We start from the raw sequence: 23,600 nt of genomic DNA, 5'->3' as shown, positions 1-23,600 counted from the left end.
GAAAAATCGCTTAAACGAGCTGTTAGGTGCTGCAACGAACTGAAATATCGCTTAAACAAGCTGTTAGGTGCTGAAACGAACTGTAAAATCGCTTAAACGCGCTGTTAGATGCTTAAACAAACTAAAGAATCCCTTAAACGAGCTGTTAGATGCTGAAACGAACTTAAAAATCGCTTAAACGAGCTGTTAAGTGCTGAAACGAACTGCAAAATCGCTTAAACGAGTTGTTAAGTGCTGAAACGAACTAAAAAATCTCTTAAACGAGCTGTTAGGTGCTGAAACGAACTTAAAAATCGCTTAAACGAGTTGTTAGTTGCTGAAACGAACTTAAAAATTGTTTAAACGAGCTGTTAGGAGCTGAAACGAACTAAAAAATTGCTTAAACGAGCTGTTAGGTGCTGAAACGAATTGAAAAATCGGTTAAACGAGCTGTTAAGTGCTGCAACGAACTGAAAAATCGCTTAAACGAGCTGTTAGGTGCTGCAACCAACTGAAAAATCGCTTAAACGAGCTGTTAGGTGCTGAAACGAACTGAAAAATCGCTTAAACGAGCTGTTAGGTGCTGAGACGAACTTAAAAATCGCTTAAACGAGCTGTTAGATCCTAAAACGAACTTAAAAATCGCTTAAACGAGCTGTTAGGTGCTGAAACGAACTGAAGAATCGCTTAAACGAGCTGTTAGGTGCTGAAACGAACTGAAGAATCGCTTAAACGAGCTGTTAGGTGCTGAAACAAACTAAAAAAATCGCTTAAAAGAGCTTTTTCTGTTAAAATGAGTTGTAATGTGTTGAAAACGCGCTGATTCGTTTGTTCAAAATAAAACTGACCCGAAACCCGTTCCGAACTTGACCGTTCTAACCCGAACCTCAATTTTCCGAATTTTTTTTACAAATTTTTGGAATTTTAAAATTATATTTTCGCAACATTTAAAAGTTATTATGTAAAGTAAAAACATTGAAAAATTTAAAAAAATCTAGATTACTTGTTTCAGGTAAAATATCTAAAATTGGAAAAAAAATAAAAGTTCAATGACTTGATTGAAATAAAAGATTATATCACTTACGGAATTAAAACAAATTTCAAAGTTGATTAAAAAGTTTTTATAAAGGAACTTATTAACAAATTTGAAAGTTTGTTCCACATGGTCGGTCAATCATCAATCAATACACCATCCCATCCCAACACACTTACAACTCCACTATCCAAATCTATCTATTTCTATTGCAAGTATGTCTCCTTCATTTGAATCTTTCATTTATTATTCATTTAGATCTCATTTTTCATGTATTACACTTCAATTTAATTTTGATAACTACTTATACAACCACACATGTTCACTCAGGATCTTCATGTTTTAGTCTCTCTTGAATTGTTATTATTATTATTATTATTATTATTATTATTATGTGTTTTGCTACAATACAATTTTATCGCTGTTTGAAGTGAAATTGTTATTAAACGGACGGATTGCTGATATAAATATTACATTAGATTTGAAGTTGACGTCATAATCATTAATTTGTTGAAATTTCAGTTACATGGAGGAGCCTTTTGGTTATGCTTTGAAGTCATTTCGGTTCAAACCTCTTTGGTGAAAAAAAGTCATGATCGGTTTCGGTTCGGGTTGAAACCAGTGTTTGACTGGTTTACGATCAGTTTCGGTTACTGTTACGATCGTTTTTTGACCGGTTTCAGTATAGAGAATTAGAAACCAGTTCCAAACCTATGGTTATAATCGGTTCCAAACCGGTTTCAACATAATAGGTTTGAAACCTGTATTTCGGTTTTGGTTTGATTTTTGGGTCAGTTCGGTTAACCAGTTTTTAAGGTCTACCTCTAGCCAGATATTTAGTATGATTTTTTTTAATGGAAATTTATCTAGTGAGTAATAATATTAGGTGGTTTTGGAATGAACATTGATCCAGGTTAATGAGTAGATATGGGGATTTATCTAAGCACACCTAAAACTGATAATACCTCTGAAGATGGTGAGAATGAGAAGCTAAGATATGGAGTGTCTTCGATGCAAGGGTGGCGCACGTCAATGGAAGATGTTGTAAGTACCTCTTCTGTTCTTGTTCACTGCATTTTCCTAATGTGTACAAATTTCAGTATACTTTTGTATGTGACAAGTTGGATAAACTTGAATTTTGAAGAATACAATATGTTTAAGTTCAAAACAGAACTTTGATCATTTTTTAGCAATCACAATACCTTAAACGCACATCCAAAACCTCCTTGGTAGAAATGATCTTAGTTTCATCCATCAAGAAAGTAACATTATTATTATTAATATTATTGCTAATTGCTATGGTATTTATGTGGCAATCTGGAATAATTCTCTGTATAAGATTAGATTTTTATAAATATATAACTATTACTTTAAAATGAAATCTATTTGTGCATGTGCCAAAATGGGTGTGTATTTGATGCGGTTTCTTTTGTTCCCGTATTTTATTTTGGGCATATTACTTACCAAACCTTGTTTCTGTCTATGTGAGGTGTTTTATAGCATGCTGCTTTACTTGATTTGGACAACTCCACATCATTCTTTGGTGTATATGATGGCCATGGAGGTAACCACATGAATATATATGACATATATGCTTTTATATGATTATATCTTCATATAGATTGGAATTTTTGCTTCATTTAAAGTTGTTTGATATTTCTAGTGAACAAAATTAACTTCTATTACTCATGTTTACTTGACAATATGCTTGCTGCTATTATTGCACTTTTTCTTGTTATATCTGAGTATTTCTCCAATATCTGATCAATCTTCCAGTCTTTATGTTCGGATGAACTCCCATGCTGTAACTCTTTGTAAGCAGGAATTTTGAGTTAGTAGTATATTACACAATAACAGTAGCATTCATTTTTAATAAAATATCTACGCATCAAAACTTTTTAGAAAATTTCTTTAAAATCATATGCAAATAGAAAACGTCCAAACCTCAACATAAAGAAAACCATTTAAACACCCCAAACACGTAATGCAATGAACCGCCATTTGAGTCACCAGATTGAGTGTTCAACTCTTACTAGGTGGCGGTCCATTTGACTAGGGCAGGTTTTTAAACATTGAGAATTACTCTTTTAGTAGCACAGGAAGAGTTGGTCAGTTCTATTTCTAAACGATAAATCATTTAATAAGAAAAACAACATATGGTTGATGTATCTAAGTTTGATGGATAAGATGTTAATTGTAACAGATGAAGCCAAAATAAAAACTATGTAAGGATAACTTTCAGCCAGCAATGATTAGGCTGTGAGTTTAGATTTCAGGCGTTCAAGACACATTTCATGGCTGCAAAAAGAATGCAAATACAATTATAAAATCTCTTTATTTACACCTGTGCATGTTCTGCACTTATTAGTTATGTGTTTTTTTAAACAAACAAAACCAGTTAAAAATTTATGTGATTTTGAAAATGAAGGGACATGTAAATGTTGATAAATACCTGTAGTAATGATTCTACTGTCATCACTTAGCTTTTCAGCTTGCAGGTCAGGCAGTCTCTAAGTTCTGTGCCAAGTTTCTTCACCAACAAGTGCTTAAACATGAAGCTTATTCTGCGGGTGATATTGGCACTGCTGCCCAGAAATCTTTTCTTAGGTCATTATTTAATTTCATTTATACAGTCAGCAGTTTATATTATATTGAGTAATCAAAATTCACACTGTGGGTTAAATTGCCACCTCCGGTTTTTGCTTTATTATACCATGAATGTATAGGTTCAGAAGCTGTACCTTTTTTGGGGAGGATGAGAAATTATTTAACTGTCTGTAAGTGACTTCCATTTTGATGTATTATCTGAACAAATTTGTATACTTATGTAGAATGGATGAGATGATGTGTGGACAACGTGGCTGGAGAGAGTTGGCTATTTTGGGAAATAAAATGGATCAATTAAGTGGGATGATAGAAGGATTAATTTGGTCACCAAGGAGTGGCAAATTAAAACCTCTAGAGGTAATTGGTCTACTGAGGAGGTACTTAAAAAACTAATATGTACTCTTTTATCGCAACAGTTAATCTAATAAATGTGCATATGCTGATACACACATTAATTAGTTTTTTACATACTTAGTTTAACTTATGAGTATAATTAATTTAGTTATATCAATAACATAAACTACTTTTATTAAGTTAACATGTATTTGATTTTCTAAATAAAATCAAATTTTGTTATTAATTAGTATTGTATTTGTATATAAAATGGTGTAAAGAATAAGATGGTTGTAATGAAAGTAATGTTTATTACTTGAAGGTGTGAATAATACAATGGAGGAACCACCTATATATACACAAGTAAAACCCTAACTACAACCCATAAAGGGCCCGTAGGCTTTAGCAAACTACATGGGCTAAAACCCTAATTAAAACAACTAGTAATAAATTTAACACTCCTCCTCAAGTTGGAGCGTAGATGTTAATCATGCCCAACTTGTTACAAATGAAATCTATCTGAGCTTTCCGGAGCGGTTTAGTTAGAATGTCTGCAAGCTGAAAGTTTGTCTTCACATGAACCGGTTGAATGGATGGAGGATCCGTTTGTGTGCCTACTACTCGATCTCTGATAAGGTGGCAGTCGACCTCAATATGTTTTGTCCTTTCATGAAATACTTGATTCTTGGCTATGTGAATGGCTGATTGACTATCACAGTAAAACCTCATCAAGTCATTAGAAACAACCCCGAGCTCTATGAGAAGACGACGAACCCATGTCATCTCTGATGCCATGGCTCTATACTCCGATTCGGCACTCGACCGGGAAACCGTGTGTTGCTTCTTACTCTTCCATGATACAAGATTTCCTCCAACAAACACACAATATCCGGTGGTAGATCGTCGAGAAATCGGACAACCCGCCCAATCTGCATCTGAGAACCCTGATATCCGACCATCTCCTTCTTCCGTGAAGCCACCCACACGACAATGACCCTGATCGGAGTATAATATACCCAAACCAGGTGAGGTCTTAAGATATCTTAAGACACGAAGGGCAGCATCCCAGTGACCGGTGTATGGTGCAGCCATAAATTGGCTCTGAACACTGACAGTAAAGTAGATATCCGGTCGTGTGACGGTTAAATAATTAAGTTTACCAACCAACCGTCTGTATCGCTCAGGATCTTTTATTGGATCTCCTTCCTTTGGGAGGAGTTTCTTTGTAGGAAGCATTGGGGTATCAACAGGTTTACAACCCAGTAAGCCACATTCAGTTAACATATCAAGGACATACTTTCGTTGGGAGAGAAGTATTCCTTGTGGAGAGCGAGATACTTCTATGCCAAGGAAATACCTCAATCGATCTAAGTCGCTGACCTGAAACTGGGACTGAAGAAACTGCTTGAGTTCGGTGATCCCGACCTCGTCATCACCTATGATTATAATGTCATCCACATAAACAACTACGATAATCCTCTTTCCTTTCTGGTGTCTAAAGAAGACAGAGTGATCGTAGGCACTCCGAGTCATCCCAAACTGTCCCATAACACTAGAGAATCGACCAAACCATGCCCTGGGAGACTGTTTAAGACCATATAGAGAACGACGTAGTCTGCAAACTTTCGAGGCCTCCTCCTCAACAACGAACCCTGGTGGCTGCTCCATATATACCTCCTCCTCAAGAACACCATTAAGAAAGGCGTTCTTGACATCAAGCTGGTGGAGCGGCCAATGATTAATGGCAGCAAGAGCGATACAAATACGGACAGATGGCATTTTAGCAACTGGCGAGAATGTTTCATCATAATCAATGCCATATGCCTGAGAATACTCTTTTGCGACCAACCGAGCCTTTAAGCGGTGTAAGGAGCCGTCTTGGTGTAGTTTAACCGTAAACACCCAACGACAACCAACAATACGCTTCCCTTTAGGAAGTGTTTCAAGATCCCATGTATGATTGGACTTTAGAGCCCCAATTTCATCTTCCATAGCCTGTCGCAATCCTGGGTGAGCGAGAGCGCTCATCACATTTTTGGGAATCGGGTAGGAATCAAGGGTAGTGGTGTACGCATGAGACTCAGAAGATAGGTGGGTGTAGGCAACATAGTCCTGAATCGGGTAACGAGTGCATTTCCGGGGTTCTTTGCGAAAAGAAATAGGTATATCGGGTAGTGGTGCACCAGGAGGATCATAAACGGGTGTATAAGGGGTAGGGTAGTGTCTGGTAACGGTGTCGGATCAGGTAAGGATGTATCAGTGAGAGGTGTAGATTGTTCGGATGCAGACGGAAGATCTGAGGGTATTTCGGGGTTGCGGCCTGGATGTGAATCAAGTGTCTCTGATATTTGACCCTTACCTCGCCTAGCATATGTGAAAAGTAGTGGCGGAGGTTCTGTCGGTGGGTCAGAATCAGAATCAGCAGAGATTGGATCGGTAGAGGGAATCGACACAGGAATGGTGGGGAGGTAGGGAGATGTGGGTATATCGAGGTCGGGAAACGGGTCAAAAACAGGAGTGGAACACTAGGGAAAGTAAGGATACTCATGAAAAGTGACATCGGCACAAGTAAAGTATCGGTGAAGTGATCGATAGCCTTTTGAACCCGTGAGTAACCAAGAAAGACACAACGAATGGCTCGGGGATCAAGTTTGATGGTTTTCGGACTATGGTCATGAACATAGGCGACGCAACCAAATACTTTAGGTGCGAGAGGAAATGGGTCACCGTTGGGAAATAGTACAGAAAAAGGTGTTTTACCATGAAGGACGGGTGTGGGCATGCGGTTGATCAGATATGTGGCAGTGAGAACGACATCTCCCCAAAAACGATGAGGAACACGTGATTGGATCATGATTGTGCGAGCAACATCCAATATGTGACGATTTTTACGTTCGGACACACCATTTTGTTGAGATGTATACGCACACGATGATTCATGAATAATGCCGTTGGTTTTTAAGTATGAAGAAAAATCGGTGGAAAAGTATTCTTTAGCGTTATCAGATCGTAAAGTTTTAATGGTGGTTTTAAATTGGTTTTGAGCATAAGCATTAAATTCTCGAAATATGGAAAATACCTCGCTACGAGATTTCAACAAATAAACCCAAGTAGTGCGAGAATAGTCATCAATAAAGGTAATAAAATATTCAAAACCCAACGTAGATTTGGTAGGGCAAGGACCCCATATATCAGAATGCACAAGTTCAAAACAACAACTGACCCGATTAGACACTCTAGGGGGATAGGGACGCCTGGTATGTTTACCAAGTTGACACGACTCACAATGAAAATTAAAAGACGAAAGCGGAAAATGTGGTCGCATTTGCCGCAGAACCGCTGTGGAGGGATGACCTAACCGACAGTGGTCCTCCTTGACTGAAGCACAAGCATTCACTGTAGGACACGTTGTAGGACGTGACGGGAAGGTTAAGCGGTAGAGGCCTCCCGATTCAAAACATGTGCCAATTACCCGGTTTGTTCCTAGTTCATGAAAAACGCAGTGAGTTGGGTAAAAGGTCACAGAACAGTTGTTTTGTTTGGTAATCTGACTTACTGAACAAAGACTGGTAGGAAATTTAGGAACAAATAGGATAGAAGACAGTTTTAGGTTTTCCTAATTGCTGATGGATCCTATGCCGAGAACGGGACATGAAGATCCATCGGCAAGACGTACCGGTGCATGGGAAACATTTTGAAGACTAGAGAAAATACCCCGATTCCCAGACATGTGATGTGTGGCTCCAGAATCAATCACCCATGATGAGTCAAGACTAGAAGATTTACCTGGATGTGCCGAGTTGGTTTGAGGATGAGGCAGTTGCGAGGCAAGAAACCGTTGAATAAGATCATGCTCCTCCTTGGTAAATGTATACGTGTATTTATTGTCGCCCATAGTAATACACCGAACTGAAAATGGTAATCTTCAGATTGTGAACAGTAACTCTGAGATAAGAATGTGTTTAACCAGAAAACGAGTGCAGGTAGTGGCTGGAAACAGATTTTGGCAGCGGCAGACCGACAACGGTAGACAACAGCAAACAGAAAGTCGTCGGTTCGAAAAACTAACAGCACGGGGAGCTTCAGACAAGAAAAATAATAAATCTGGAAAAAAAGGACGGTGGCCGGAAACAGGGTCACGCGCCGTCACGCGTGGGCGGCGGCGGCGGCTGGCGACAGATTTTTGACAGATGATATTTCGGGGGTTTCTGGTTACGATGGTGGCGGCGATGATGGTAGGGGGTGTCTGGAAAAAAGATTCCGTGATAGGGCAGCAGGTTCAACGAGACCGGAGCTCGTTTCAGATCTGATGGCTGTTGATCAGATTCAGGTTCGGGTCAGACGGCTAGGGTTTGGGTCGAGAGCCGTAGCTCTGATACCATGTAAAGAATAAGATGGTTGTAATGAAAGTAATGTTTATTACTTGAAGGTGTAAATAATACAATGGAGGAACCACCTATATATACACAAGTAAAACCCTAACTACAACCCATAAAGGGCCCATGGGCTTTAGCAAACTACATGGGCTAAAACCCTAATTAAAACAACTAGTAATACATTTAACAAATAGTATTACTGAAACAAGTATAAATATTAATAATCTTTCTACATCAAATTTGGTGTAACTTAAGTTATTACTAGCTCATACACTAAAAGTCCAAAAGCATCTTGTTAATACATGAAACTTATACTCTGAAACCGTTTGATCATACTAGAAGTTGAACTAATTCCGACTATCATATTATTGATATAATGTTGCATTTTAAATCTCTTAAACTTCATTTTGTTATTGACTTAGGGTCCACACTCTAATTATGAAGGACCAGCATGTGGTAGCACAGCTTGCATTGCTATCATCCGTAACAACCAACTCATTGTTGCAAATGCTGGTGATTCACGGTGTGTGATATCGCGAAAGGGTCAGGTATTGTTTTTTAATTTGTATTAAACGTTTAATAAAGTTAATTACATTTTCTATGTATAGAAATAAACATAGTAAAAGCTCATGAATATCCATTTTATTATTACAGGCATATAATACTTCAAAGGATCATAAGCCCGATCTTGAGGTTGAGAAAGAAAGGATATATAAAGCTGGTGGCTTTATTCATCTCGGTCGAGTTAATGGAAGTCTAAACTTGGCCAGAGCTATTGGTACATCACACTAAAAAAATTCAATCATTATTTAGCAGTCACTAATTCTATTTTTTATGCTATTTTCAGGTGACATGGAGCTCAAAAAAAATAAAACACTTCCTCCTGAAAAGCAAATTCTAACTGCCAATCCTGATATAAACATGGTATGTAGCATCATAAGTTTTTTTTCTTCCTTGTATAGATGGCGAAATGGCAGTTTGAGTCAGCATGGGTAGAGCCAAAACAATTAATTTTTATTTTATAATTAGTGCCAATATGATGACTGATTTATATTATTCTTGTAATAATCGAAATCTTTGAATAAACTGATTTAGAATGTTTTATGCTTAAAAAACTATAATTTGAGTGAATTTTGACCTATTTCCTTCTAATTTACCCATTTGATATGTTCTAAAAATTTATTTTATAATTAATTAGTGTCTAATATGATCATAAAAGAATTTAATATCTAAGTAAAATCATCCATTAGGCTTTATGCAATAAAGTATGATTTTTGTGAATTTTGACCCGTTTTCTTTTGAGCGTTCTTTTTTTATTTATTTAGCTTGTTAAACATAAAACATAGATTTGATATCTGTTTTTCTTCCTCAAATTAGGTTGAGCTTTGCGAGGATGACGATTTTCTTGTTCTTGCTTGCGACGGGATATGGTATATTAAATTTAATATTATATACAAGATATGGTTTAATTTTTATTTTACCTAACCTACTTTTTAGTATCCAAAAAACCATCGAAGATTTGAACTTTTTGATCTAATGTATCGTACTTTCAAAATTTTCAGTTCAATGGCGTGCCACTAAATTTATTATCTTTTTATAGAATTTTCCTTTAGTTATATACAAGCTAAATCCGAATTAATACAGTTATGCTGGAATTTGGATATATGGTCTCATTTTCCATTGAAATACAACATGTCTTTTAATTCTTTTGATTTAATGCTTCCGTGGTTAAAACTTTCAGCAATGGGTCAAATGGGTCGATTAACTGAAGCTTTAGACATACATTTTTGGTCCAGTATGACATTTTATTTTAAAATAAAAGAAGACAATTTTAAAAATTTTGTTCAATAATCATTGTTACATTATCAAAGGCATCATGGACCTTGAAAATACATGTAGTGCTTATACCTTTTCTTATTATTACAGGGACTGCATGTCTAGCCAACAACTTGTTGACTTTGTTCGCGAACAATTAAAAACGGTAAGTCCATTAACACTTCATTATAGGTTTTTGGATTTCTCTACACTTTAAACCCAAACCGAAACAAGTCAGCTGGTTTGAGATCCGAATGGTTCCGTTTTGGCGGTTTTAAAGGTTCGATCAGTTTTGAACTTGAAAGTGGCTCTGTAAACCGAACTGTCCGTTTGACCATTATTGTTCATATATATTTTTATATTTGGCATGTGTAGTTATGTATATATATATATAAGTTTATAACCATCTTTATCATATAAAATTTTTTTATATAAATTATTGTTGCAGGAAAGTAAGCTTTCTACAATATGTGAGAAGGTATTTGATCGGTGTTTGGCTCCTGTATCTGGCGGGGAAGGGTGTGACAATATGACCATGATCTTGGTTCAGTTCAAGAAACCAAAATCTGGTCCATCCGCATCCACTTCACAGCCACTGGATTCATTCAACGGTCAAGAAGTATCCGAATCAAATCAGCAGTGAACATATCTTAACATGTTTATTATTTGCATGAACTGTTGAAGTTCTTTTGTGATCATGGCTGTTTGGGTGGCGTATAGATGAATCTTGGTTGCTATGGTGCGGGATTCAACCATTCAAATACAGTCTTGCTACTATGACTTGTATATTGTGCATTGAAAGTTGTGCATTGGATTTGGTCATCTTGATGTTGGAAATCATAGTTAGCCCTGATATGGGTTTTGTCAAATTTGGTGAACAGCCATACAATGATTTACTTTGATAGGTGACAATTGTTTGTATACAAAACATTTTGTTCTTCAGTTCCTTCGTTTTTCTACAGCATTTGTAGTGGTTTTTCCCATGGACCACGTGTCATGTATAAGATTGTATAACTTTACTGAAAATGACTGATGTAACAGTGGCTCGTCTAACTCTTCATAGATAATTTTAAATATGATTATAAGGTTAATTTATTTTAATAAATCTATGTAAGATTATAGCATTCAAATACAATGAAAATTAATAAAAGCCCACAAAAATGACCATAAAGTCAAATTCCAAGCTTTCAAAATGACGAAAGAATGAACGATATTTCTTTGTATTACGTATCTCCTCAAGATAACGCTGTGATCGACTCCTCCACACCACAAATGTGTTGCATCACCGCCAACTCCTACATGCCACCCACCACACTGCCAGCCATAGCTTGCGTTTACTTCTCGTCGAGTACCCACTACCCATTACCCATTTGATATATAGGTATCAGATATACCTATTTACGATCTTATGTTGCTAAAAATTACCTTTGGAATGCCTATTACTTGAAAACTAATCTTAAATCCACCTCAAACAAATTACATTAAATATTAAATGCACAACTAAGTTTTATAAACTCTATAATTATATTAATTTTAAGCTTCTAACCGTATCGACATTCTATTTATTATATTTTAATATTTTTTGTTTTGTATGTTAACAGAAAAAAACGAGTTTGGAGAATAAGTCGTGCATTAGCTACCCGATACTAATTTCATAGCTGATCATACCGTAACAAATATTTCAGAGTTCGGTTTTCTAATGAAATACATAAATGGTTTAAAGTTTAAACTTTAAAACAAACCTAAGTGCCTAACGTTATGCGGTCAACCTGTAATGTATTTGTGTAATGTATTTGGAATTAAAACAATAATTAATTCGCTATCATTTCATTTCGTAATATGATTCTTCTAAATTCCTGTTGCAGGTCGCACCTTTAAACGCTGCTGTTGATTCAAACCCTAATGTATTCGTCCATTTCGGATGAACCAAATAAGTAAGTCATTGTAAATAGTTTTATTCTCAATTCTCACAATTATAATAATAATAATACATTTCTGCAAATTAAACGAAATGATGCATCCTGCATTGCAATAAACAACATGCATTCATCTTCCAATCAGGTGCATAATCAATTCATTATGAAGACAAGACATAGGCATGTATGTTAACGAATAACGACACACACTTGAATGACTATATGAATAATGCAATAGTATCAGTATCCCTAAATCTTGTAGCACTTCATTGATACAATTGTTTGACTCATACATTATTGACCATTAATATACACTCAAGTAATATGAAACTCAACTTAAACTCGATCGATATGAAAAGTTGCAATGATACAATATTAGGAAAACAGAAATGAAGAATAACTGAAATGGTGGTAACAAACTAACAGCGTAACTGAAAACTAAAACAGCTATTTAAAGCTTCATTGCGTATGTGATCTCGTGTTGATATTAGTTGTCTTCATATACAGGTACCTGTAATAACCAATCCATTTCTTTATGATGACGTATCATACATTACAAATCAAACACTTTTAAGAATCAAAGTCCTATTTTCGTGTCTGTATCACATCTTCTTATCTTATAACCACAGAATATGAATTTAATTCCTTTCAAAACTGTTACCTATAATAACTTATGTTTCTGCAGTTAGACCTCACTAATGAAAGACCTAAAAGAACGTTTTCTTCCATCAAAACCCACGCCCGTTATAAACCGCAGAGATGTTTTAGGTCTAAAAAAGCGTGGTCAAGGTCTTCGATCATGGATCAGTGTGGATGCTGCAACAGGGGAGTCACAAGTTATTGAAGTTGACAAATTAACAATGATGAGACGTTGTGATCTTCCTGCACGTGATCTTCGCCTACTTGATCCGTTATTTGTGTACCCGTCAACAATTCTTGGGAGAGAGAAGGCTATAGTTGTAAATTTGGAACAAATTCGGTGCATTATTGAAGAGGTAGGTCCCAGTAGAGCCCATTTGGTCCCGCAAGACTCACCTTAAACAGGGACGTCTGCGCAAAAACCAACTGGATCCGCAGGACCAACCATGCTCAGAGACGTGACGTCCTTACGCGCAGTACGCAAGCTGTTCCCGCAGGAAATGCCTCCCATGGTGAAGGACTCCGCCTGTTCCCGCAGCCTCGGATACAAGCCATGAGGGAAGGCCACCCGCGCAGCATGGCTACACGCACTAGGTACTTAGCTCTCGATCATTCAGTGTCACCTGAAGGAATGAGCAAAGCCGGGAGCAATCCCGCACAGGGGCGGGAGGGGGAATACTCCCGCCCAAATAAGCCAGTCTGTATACTGAAGGACCTTTTACTGTACCTGACGAGGTATGGGCGAAAGATCTGATCAGAGATACGACAGCTCACTGATACAGCATGGCGAGCAGCATGCTCCTGTACTGTATCACTATTAGCCGCTGCCTACTCACCAACTACTGTCATACCACGTGCGTAGCCGGCAGTTGGTGGAAAGGGAACAGTATACAGCAGGCCTGGTCACTATCAGCCGCTGCCTACCCACCAACTACCAGCAGGGCACGTGCGTAGGCTACTGTTGATGAACAGGAACACTGTTGCAGCCGGCCATACCTCCTTGGAAACCTACCTTCGGCTATAAATACCCCAAATGGTATGATCATCGACACACATTACATTATCATATTATCATCATAATATACCTGATATCTGCTCTAGCAATCTCTTAATATACTTTTATATTTAAAGAGCAATCTAGTCTGATTCTCACGCCGGAGGGTGGTCACAAGGAGGAACCCCCCCCTTCTCAGTGACGAGCTCACGGTGTCTGTTTTGCAGGTTATCAGAAGAACCATCTTCCAAGGGTCTAACCCCTCGTGGGAAACAGCTATCCAACCCCCAGGTTACCAGTAATCTGCCCGGGGTCAGGTTAGTGTTTCTTCATTGGCGCCATCCGTGCATAAAGCTAGAACTTTATTTTTCTCCAGTTTTTTCAAACTTCTACAAAGATGGTTAGAGAAATTCCGGTAACCACAACCCCAGCTACTGGGATGAACACCGGCAACACAGTTTTTACGAACACTACCCCGGCTACCGAAGCCGGGGCAAGTGAAGTAAATTTTACGAACACTACCCCACTTACCAAAGCTGGGGCAAGTGCAGTAAATGATCACCTATTGGGATCCACCGATATCCAGTTTGAGAAACGAAGACTCCCCCGCCAGACTCTCGATGAAGTTAAGGCATGGGCGGAGGCACGACAAAAGGAATTCCAGGCTGAGTTGGACGAACGCTTGCGTTCCGTGCAACAGGCCGACGAATTCGAATACTGGGAGGATGACTCGGAGGAATCCGACTCCGACGCGAACCCTCGCCATAGGGCAAAAGGGAAGCGTAAGGAAACGGAATCCCAACCGAAAAGGCATTTTGGACAAGCCTTCAAACCAAAAAGCACAGGTGGAAGTCCACGGGACTTCTCTAAAACGTTCAGACCAAACGTTGCAAATGCAGGAACGTCCAAATTTGCAAGGGACATTGCTGAAGCAATCGCCCCAAAGAGTGCCAAACAAATGCCTAACATAGGCACATATGACGGTATATCTGATCCAGACGATCATTTGAACAGGTTCATAGCGGGGGCAACCGTCAGTAATTGGACGGAACCCACGTGGTGTTACATGTTCCAAATGACGCTGGTGGGGGCTGCTAGAGCATGGTTCGATCGTCTACCGGTCAACCACATCTACGACTGGGCAGACTTCCAACAGAAGTTTAGCCAACACTTCAGCCAGCAACGAAAGTATACCGAGGAGCAATGGACAATCCTCAAATGCATACGAGAGGAAGATGAATCTCTGCCAAACTTCATCACTCGCTTCAACTCAAAGAAGCTAAGTTTGGGCAATATCAGCGAAGATCTCGTTCGCGCTGCCTTCATCCAGGGCGCACATGACCCAGAGCTCATCCGCACCCTAACGGGTAAAGATGGCATGCCATCCACATGGGATGGCATCATCACAGCAGCAAAACGCTATGCGGAAACAGAGAAGCAACTGGGTAGAGATCTCCCACAGAGCACAAACCTCTACACCCAGAGGACGAGAGAAGACAACGTCCTCACCGCCCGACTAAATAAAAAACGAAAGCTAGGCATTTGGCAGTCAAGGGTAAACTTTGACACCTCATCCGGCTTGCAACATCGGTTGGACGGAAGGGATAATGTACAGTCGCACCGGAACTCCAGATGGACGCCACTCACCAAAAGCGTCACTGAGATATTCGCCACTGAAGAGCTCCCATGGCCAAAGCCTCCAATAATCCGACATCGTCACGATGCTGATCGGAGCAAATACTGTGACTTTCACAAGACAAAGGGCCACAACACTGAAGAATGCATAGATGTAAAAGATATGGTCGAAGCATTTGTCAGAGATGGGACGCTCGCGCACCTCGTGGCGTAATAAAGGCTGAGCAGGCGAGTGCGTATAGAACCCCAGCTGGGGAAAACACGAATCAATTCCAGCTTCAAAATCGAGACTACATGCTGCGTAAAGAACGAGATCCCGAACCAGGTGCGTATCGGCTCGATGGCACTCCCATCCCAACATGGAAGGGAGCTCATTTACACAGTCTGCATGTAAATCAATTCCAATTTGTAAAGAAAAGGCCAAGAGCCACTTCTAATGGAAATGATTCTCTTTAAGAACACCGAAGCTGATGATTTTACATTTATACTTTTCTGAACTAATATGCCGGTTTTCACCGCATAATTACGTCGTCATTGCATGGGAAGGCGGTCCTACCCGCACGAACCCAGCAACGTGACAAACCTTCACGCAGGTCAGTTGAAGGGGAAAAAGTTCAGCACCCAAAAATGAAAGTGTCGGTCTATCCGCATGAATCATTAAGAAAACTGAATAATAACCTATCGACAACCGCGCGTCGAACGGTTCAAAACAAAATTCTTAAAAATGATAAGAAAAACCTACACGCAGGTCAGATAAGGGTAAAGTTTTGCCATCCTACTAAGTGCAAGTGACGGTTCTATCCGCACAATCACAAAAGAGGAAGCAAAACTTCACACCTATTATCAACCACGTTCAAAGGTTAACTTATCCTCAAAAGGTAAGAAAAACCTACACGCAGGTCAGATAAGGGTAAAGTTTTGCCATCCTACTAAGTGCAAGTGACGGTTCTACCCGCACAATCACGAAAGAGGAAGCAAAACTTCACACCTATTATCAACCACGTTCAAAGGTTAACTTATCCTCAAAAGGTAAGAAAAACCTACACGCAGGTCAGATAAGGGTAAAGTTTTGCCATCCTACTAAGTGCAAGTGATGGTTCTACCCGCACAATCACGAAAGAGGAAGCAAAACTTCACACCTATTATCAACCACGTTCAAAGGTTAACTTATCCTCAAAAGGTAAGAAAAACCTACACGCAGGTCAGATAAGGGTAAAGTTTTGCCATCCTACTAAGTGCAAGTGACGGTTCTACCCGCACAATCACGAAAGAGGAAGCAAGACTTCCTGTTATCAACCACGTTCAAAGGTCAACTTATCTTAATGCCTTAGAAATTTCGAAAAGGAAAACCTACACGCAGGTCAGATATAAGTTAAAGTTTAGCCATCCTACCAAGTGCAAGTGACGGTTCCACCCGCACAATCACGAAGGAGGAAGCGAAACTTTAACCCACTATCAACCACGTTCAAAGGTTCTTATTCTAAACACTTGGAAAATTGCTAATTTAAACTAAGTATGCAAGTCATAAGTTTATAAAGCAAGGAACCCAAAGAAGGAAATAACAATCTTATATGCAAAAAGATTAACATTTCAAGAATATATTACAAGAATGGCCGGGAAACTACCCGCCTAAAAGAAAAAAAAAAAAAACTATACAAGTCTTAGCAATGGGAAGGGATCTTCAGGATCAAGCTTCAGGGACGCTTCCACTTGGACCCGCTCCGTCAGAAGAACGGGGTGGTTCGAGGAACGCTTTGAGGACAGCTAACCCATCATCAGCAGCAGCTACTTCGTCCACCTTCTCCACCACTGGATGCGGGAAGGCGGCGTATTGGTTCAATGCTTGGTCATAAATGGCTTCGGTATCCACATTGAACAAAGGGAAGTTGGAAGGCGGGACGCCTTTCTCAACAAACCCTAGACCAAGCAAGAAGCCGGCCTTTTCCCCATCCTCATGAGAAGCGTTGAGGGCTGCGGTCATAGCATCATCGTAAGAGGTCTCTGAAAAGACCCGACGTACAACCTACAAAGAAAACACAAGTATTAGAACCTTTTCTTACAAAAGAAAAGCGTGAAGATAAAACTAAACATACCTGAGGCAACGCTTCTCGAAGAAGCCATTGGAGGGCAGCTTGAGCTTCGTTATGGGCGCGTTCGGCTTCGCTCTTGTTAAGGTTGGCAAGTAAAACTTCCTTTGCGGCAGCCTCTTCGACGCCCTTAAGCTTCCGCTGGGTCTGGTCAAGCACCCCCCTCTGGTCCAGGATTTCCTGGAGTTTCTTGGCATCTTCCATTGCCAAGGCATCATGAGCGCGTTGGAGAGCCTCTAATTTGCCTTTCAGCTCCTCATTCTCCACACGCAAAGGCTCAGCAACGGCTTCAGCCTTGGCAGCCCTCTCGGTTGCGTTTCGCGCAGTCTCCCTGGCCAGCCGAAGCTGTTCATTCACAGCTTGGGCAGCCTTGGAGCGGGCCTCGAGTCGCGCCTGAACTTCAACCTCGAGGGCCTTGAAGGCCTTCTCCTTGTCGGCGGCAGCTGCCGCCAGCTGTTGGTTCTCCTCCCAAAGAGCACGCGCCTCAGATATGTCCTTGGCGCGAGCTGCTTTCAACTTGTCGTTTTCACGACAAAGCAGCTCGACGCGCGGCTGCATCCGGGCCTGGAGAACCCGAAGCTCATTAGTTAGCCTACCCTCCTGGTAGCTAACCATGGCTTCCCCCAACGCACCCGGAGGAGCAGCGTGGCGAGCCCAGTCCACGCACTCCACAGGTGTGCGAAGGGTTGTTCCTCGGCGTATGTTCCATCGAGGAACATACACTTCATTGGAATCCGACACTGCAAAAGAAACAAAAGCAGTAAGGAAAAGATGATAAAAAACATAAGGGAAAAAGAAAGGAACCCTACGCACCTGTAGGGTCAATGACAGGCCGATAGCCGCCAAACCCATCACCTGAACCTAAAGGAAATCCATCCAACAGGTCAGGCAGACGGGAAGGTGGCAAAAATCGACGGGAAGCCCTGCGCGTACCTGATGGCCCGGCCATCGGTGCCGGTGGCGCGGGCATGGCGGCAGCCGCCGTGGTCGCCGTTGTGGTCGCCGCCGTGGTCGCCGCCTTGTAAGCAGCAGCAGTAACCGCCGGCTCTGTGAAGGATGCTGTAAAAATCGCACTCACAGCCGGCGGTGACGTCATCTCTGCCGGAACAGTTGGCTCAAAGGAATGAGCAACTGGACCAGCGGATGCAGGCGCAGGCGCCTGGGTCGACGCCTCAGGAAGGCTGACCGAGCCTACCGTCATTGGCGGGGGGATACTCCCCTGCGCTTCACCCCAGAATGCGTCAACACCCACGCCTGCACAAAGAAGAAAGTGTTAAATTTATAGTGATAAATCTGCAGACATTACGATTGTACTTACGGGTTTTCTTGACCCTGAACGTACGGACGGGCGGGGAGGAACCCGATGGAGCCGGCCTCTTGGTACCGGTCACCGTCGTCTTCGTTGGTTCTCCGGAGGTAACGGTCGTAGCCTCCGGAGTAGTGGTCTCCTCACCACCGGGCTTCCCCGCCACCTCTTCACTATCTGACTCCGAGTCAGAGAGAACCACTGGATCAGCTGTGGAGGCCTTCTCCTTCCCCTTCACGCCGGCAGCAGCCTTCTTCTTCCGCACAAGGGGAGGACCATCTGCGGATTCCTCAGAAGAAGACAGGATGTAAGGATTTCCAGCAACGGGTACAGCATTGAGGGGTTCAGGATAGAATATCTCCTTACCTGGCCGCCGGTGGCTCAGGATCTCTTGGCCCGGCGGATAGACCTCCACAAACCTATCCGCCGTTTGCTCCAGGATGGGCAACTCATTGTCGTCCAGAGCACGAGTGCCCACCCGCACGGGACTGTCAGCTTCCCGCGGGAACAGGAGCGACTCCAAATTATTCCCCTCTGAAAGAAAAAGAAACAGTTAGAAAATTAACTAATATCAGCAAGAAAGACAAGACATACCATAAGGAATAGAGTTCAAACCATATTTAAGAAGGATGGGAAACCGGGACGCATCCTTCCATACCCGGCTCATCCCCAGCAGCACCATCCCGGACTCCGCAAACCGGTAAACCGGAGATTGGACCCGGGATATCTTCGCGAACCATTCCGCCTCCTGGTAGCTGGAAGCGTGAAGGCTCGGAAGCGCTTGACCCTTCTTGAACTTCATAGCAATGGGGATGGCGCGGGCAGAGATGTAGAAGAACTCCCGCTTCCACGATCGGAGACTGCGCTCGGTCACGCAGATCTTCAAACCCTTAATACGGGTTGTCAGGGTGTACCACCCCTGGACGCACCTCCAAGTATAAAAGGTCATCAGGCGGTCCACGTAGGGCTCAATACCCAGAATCCGACACACCCACTCGAAGTGCCGGACCTTGGCAATCGCCATCGGATGCACCTCGGTCAGGTGCACCCCGTGCCTCTCCAGGACACGGTACACAAACTTGTCAATGGGAACCTAAGGTTCCCACAAACAAAGAATGCAGCATATACCCCGATCTTGCCACTGGGGGCATCGTACACAGTCTGGTGGGATTCAGGAAACTCAGGCTCGAGAGACTCGAGCATGAACTTCCTGACGATGTACTGGTACTGATCGACAGGTAGAGCACACTGGCACTCGCCAGCAGTACTCCTATCGTCGGCTACAGCTTCAGCATCATGAGAAGACATTTTTGCAGAAAGAAGAGTGATTTCGGGAAAATGCTTGCCTGAAAAAGGGGAGTATTTGCCGGAAATCACTAAGAAGAAGAAGAAGAGAGGTGAAAGTGTGGATTACAAAGAGGCCTCTCCCCCTTTATATACTAATCGCAATTAATGCGGTGAATTTAATGCGGAGGAGAGAGAAATCGAAGGTGCAATGAAACTATGACACATGGCAAAAAGCAGGCTGGCAACAGCTGTTGACAGGACGTGTGCCAGTAATTTCGCGGCCACGCGCCCGAAAAATCGTGCCCACGCGCCAGGAAAAGCGTCTGGAATGACCATGTTCTGTCACGTCACCATAACTTCCTGCACGTCCTGACACAGTCAGAAGAAACCGTCGCACGACGTTTCAGAGGTTTGGACTGTTCTTATCTTTTCACGAACTCTTCGAATTTCAAAATTCAAAAAATTTGAAAATATTAAAGGGTAAGCGGGAAAATACCCCTTACCCCTTGGCAAACAAGTAACCGTAAGACGGATGCGGGTACAGTGTAAAGGCAAAACCCTTCACATACCTAGCACCCGCAGGGAATTGAAGCCAAATAAACCTTGGCAAACAAGTAACCGTAAGACGGATGCGGGTACAGTGTAAAGGCAAAACCCTTCACATACCTAGCACCCGCAGGGAATTGAAGCCAAATAAACCTTGGCAAACAAGTAACCGTAAGACGGCCGCGGGTACAGTGTTAAGGCAAAACCCTTCACATACCTAGCACCCGCAGGGAATTGAAGCCAAGTATTCCTCGGCAACCAAGTAACTACAAGACGGGTGCGGGTACAGTGTAAAGGCAAAACCCTCCACATACCTAGCACCCGCAGGGAATTGACGCAAGGAATACCTTGGAAGTAAAGTAACCGTAAGACGAGCGCAGGTACAGTGTCAAGGCAAAACCCTTCACATACCTAGCGCTCCGCTGGGAATTGAAACCAAGAAGGATCTTCTGGGCAATGCTAGCGGAAACGGAAATAACATCCCCGCATAGCGGGAACGTCGAGAACTACGTTGTTTGAAGCTCCAGGATGGAATTGGTGGTCTTAACATAATTGATCACTATGTTCAAAACTACCAAAACCTCATGGAAAATCCATACAACTGGGACTCAATGCTCCTGACTTGCGAGGAGGTTACAGACCTACCCGCATCATACCCAAAGACCAAGCAGGAAACTCGGGCATTTCTGCAAGTGACAAGGACTTCCGCGGAAAGAATCCCCATGGAAAACCTTACAAAACCCTTTTCAAAACCCTTTGCTCAAAGTCCAAAAGTTCACCTCACTTTATTAAACACGCATGAGAAGAACATTGGACTGGGGGGACTTGAAGAGGTAGGTCCCAGTAGAGCCCATTTGGTCCCGCAAGACTCACCTTAAACAGGGACGTCTGCGCAAAAACCAACTGGATCCGCAGGACCAACCATGCTCAGAGACGTGACGTCCTTACGCGCAGTACGCAAGCTGTTCCCGCAGGAAATGCCTCCCATGGTGAAGGACTCCGCCTGTTCCCGCAGCCTCGGATACAAGCCATGAGGGAAGGCCACCCGCGCAGCATGGCTACACGCACTAGGTACTTAGCTCTCGATCATTCAGTGTCACCTGAAGGAATGAGCAAAGCCGGGAGCAATCCCGCACAGGGGCGGGAGGGGGAATACTCCCGCCCAAATAAGCCAGTCTGTATACTGAAGGACCTTTTACTGTACCTGACGAGGTATGGGCGAAAGATCTGATCAGAGATACGACAGCTCACTGATACAGCATGGCGAGCAGCATGCTCCTGTACTGTATCACTATTAGCCGCTGCCTACTCACCAACTACTGTCATACCACGTGCGTAGCCGGCAGTTGGTGGAAAGGGAACAGTATACAGCAGGCCTGGTCACTATCAGCCGCTGCCTACCCACCAACTACCAGCAGGGCACGTGCGTAGGCTACTGTTGATGAACAGGAACACTGTTGCAGCCGGCCATACCTCCTTGGAAACCTACCTTCGGCTATAAATACCCCAAATGGTATGATCATCGACACACATTACATTATCATATTATCATCATAATATACCTGATATCTGCTCTAGCAATCTCTTAATATACTTTTATATTTAAAGAGCAATCTAGTCTGATTCTCACGCCGGAGGGTGGTCACAAGGAGGAACCCCCCCCTTCTCAGTGACGAGCTCACGGTGTCTGTTTTGCAGGTTATCAGAAGAACCATCTTCCAAGGGTCTAACCCCTCGTGGGAAACAGCTATCCAACCCCCAGGTTACCAGTAATCTGCCCGGGGTCAGGTTAGTGTTTCTTCAATTATAACATCAGATGAAGTTTTACTCTTGAATTCTCTTGATAACTATGTTTTACAGTATGTGGTGGAGTTACAAAGGCGGTTAAAACCTGCAGGTGATGGTGATTCTTGGCAATCAGAAAGCTCTGATTGTGATAGATCGAAAGGAGGTAGGAGATTTGAGGGGGTGTTTGAATGCACATTACCTGATTATTTGCCCTTTGAATTTAAGGCTTTGGAAGTTGCTCTTGAGGTTGCTTGTACTTCTTTAGACACACAGGTTTGTTGTTTATTATTTTTATATAAAATTAGATGACCTTTAAGCATAACTTGTTTTATGTTGTTTATCAGGTTATTATGGTATAAGATCATTGGATCTAGGAGTGTAAACAAGCCAGGCCTAGCCTAGCCGATCCTGAGCCTGATTAGGCTCTATCTAAGCTTGTTTAACTTACGAGAGCTCCGCTCGTGAGTAGTTTTTCAAGCTTGAGCTTGGCTCGGGCTCGACTTGTTTATTTTTTATTAATTAATATATATACATTTGTTTTTATTATATATGTGTGTGTGTGAATTTACTTATATTTCATATATAACATATTATATAATGCATATATAACGTATTAAATAAAAAATTATATATATAATAGGCGCGCGAGCCAGCTCAAGCTTGATAAATGAAGCTCGGACTTGTTTAACTTACGAGAGCTGAAGTTTGAGCTTGGCTCGTTTCGAGCTCGAGTTTTGCTCAACTCGTTTATTATTTATCAATTAATTTATACACATATTATGTAGATTTATATATAATATATCAATTACAAATTATAAATTATATGATAGGCTTGTGTGCTAGCTCAAGCTCAATAAGTGAAGCTTGGGCTCAGGCTCATTATTGAACAAACTTGTTTTTTGACTCGAGCTTGTTTTAGCTTGCTTGATTCGAGCTTTTAACGAGTCGATATTGAGTAGCTCACGAGCGGCTTGGCTCGTTTACACCCCTGGATGGATAATGTAATGTTTTCATCAAATCTAGTTATATGTGCTTCACTTGCCACATCTTTTCTCTAAAAGCAAACAATGGGTTTCAGTTTTAGATGAATAATCTTGTTTAATTTCATCAGGCTGCGGAATTAGAAATTGAAGCATATCCATTGCTGGATGAGCTTACATCTAAAATCAGCACTTCAAACTTGGAACATGTTCGTCGATTAAAAAGCAGACTTGTCGCATTGACGCGAAAAGTTCAAAAGGTCATATAGCCCGTCTCCT

At 41.7% G+C, this 23,600-nt stretch overlaps 1 protein-coding gene and 1 pseudogene across 2 annotated transcripts; both read left to right on the top strand.

Annotated features, from left to right (window-relative positions):
- Positions 1-1,930: 1,930 nt before the first annotated feature.
- On the top strand, positions 1,931-11,085 carry LOC143610530 (putative protein phosphatase 2C 60; annotated as a pseudogene). The gene is made up of 10 exons (XR_013149609.1): positions 1,931-2,056; positions 2,513-2,576; positions 3,511-3,619; positions 3,844-3,996; positions 8,751-8,876; positions 8,983-9,106; positions 9,176-9,252; positions 9,706-9,758; positions 10,255-10,309; positions 10,592-11,085. The product of XR_013149609.1 is annotated as a putative protein phosphatase 2C 60 (transcript).
- Positions 11,086-12,757: 1,672 nt separating this feature from the next.
- Positions 12,758-23,590, top strand: LOC143610532 (magnesium transporter MRS2-1-like). Its single transcript, XM_077084991.1, has 4 exons — positions 12,758-13,054; positions 22,414-22,614; positions 22,686-22,694; positions 23,453-23,590. The coding sequence occupies exons 1-4, from the start codon at positions 12,758-12,760 to the stop codon at positions 23,588-23,590; spliced, it is 645 nt and encodes a 214-aa protein (XP_076941106.1).
- The last annotated feature ends 10 nt before the right edge of the window (positions 23,591-23,600 follow it).

This window comes from Bidens hawaiensis, unplaced genomic scaffold, assembly GCF_021521415.1.
Source record: "Bidens hawaiensis isolate Kalapana, Puna unplaced genomic scaffold, B.hawaiensis_p1.1 tig00026621_1, whole genome shotgun sequence".
Classification (NCBI taxonomy): domain Eukaryota; kingdom Viridiplantae; phylum Streptophyta; class Magnoliopsida; order Asterales; family Asteraceae; genus Bidens; species Bidens hawaiensis.
Note: the sequence above shows the minus strand (reverse complement) of the source record. Positions and strands in the feature narration are given on the sequence as shown.

Excerpts from the sequence above, each read along its gene's own strand:
- LOC143610532 (XM_077084991.1), top strand. The coding sequence starts at position 12,758 with ATGAAAGACCTAAAAGAACGTTTTCTTCCATCAAAACCCACGCCCGTT. Across the intron at positions 13,055-22,413 it reads TTCGGTGCATTATTGAAGAG|TATGTGGTGGAGTTACAAAG; the intron begins GTAGGTCCCAGT and ends TATGTTTTACAG.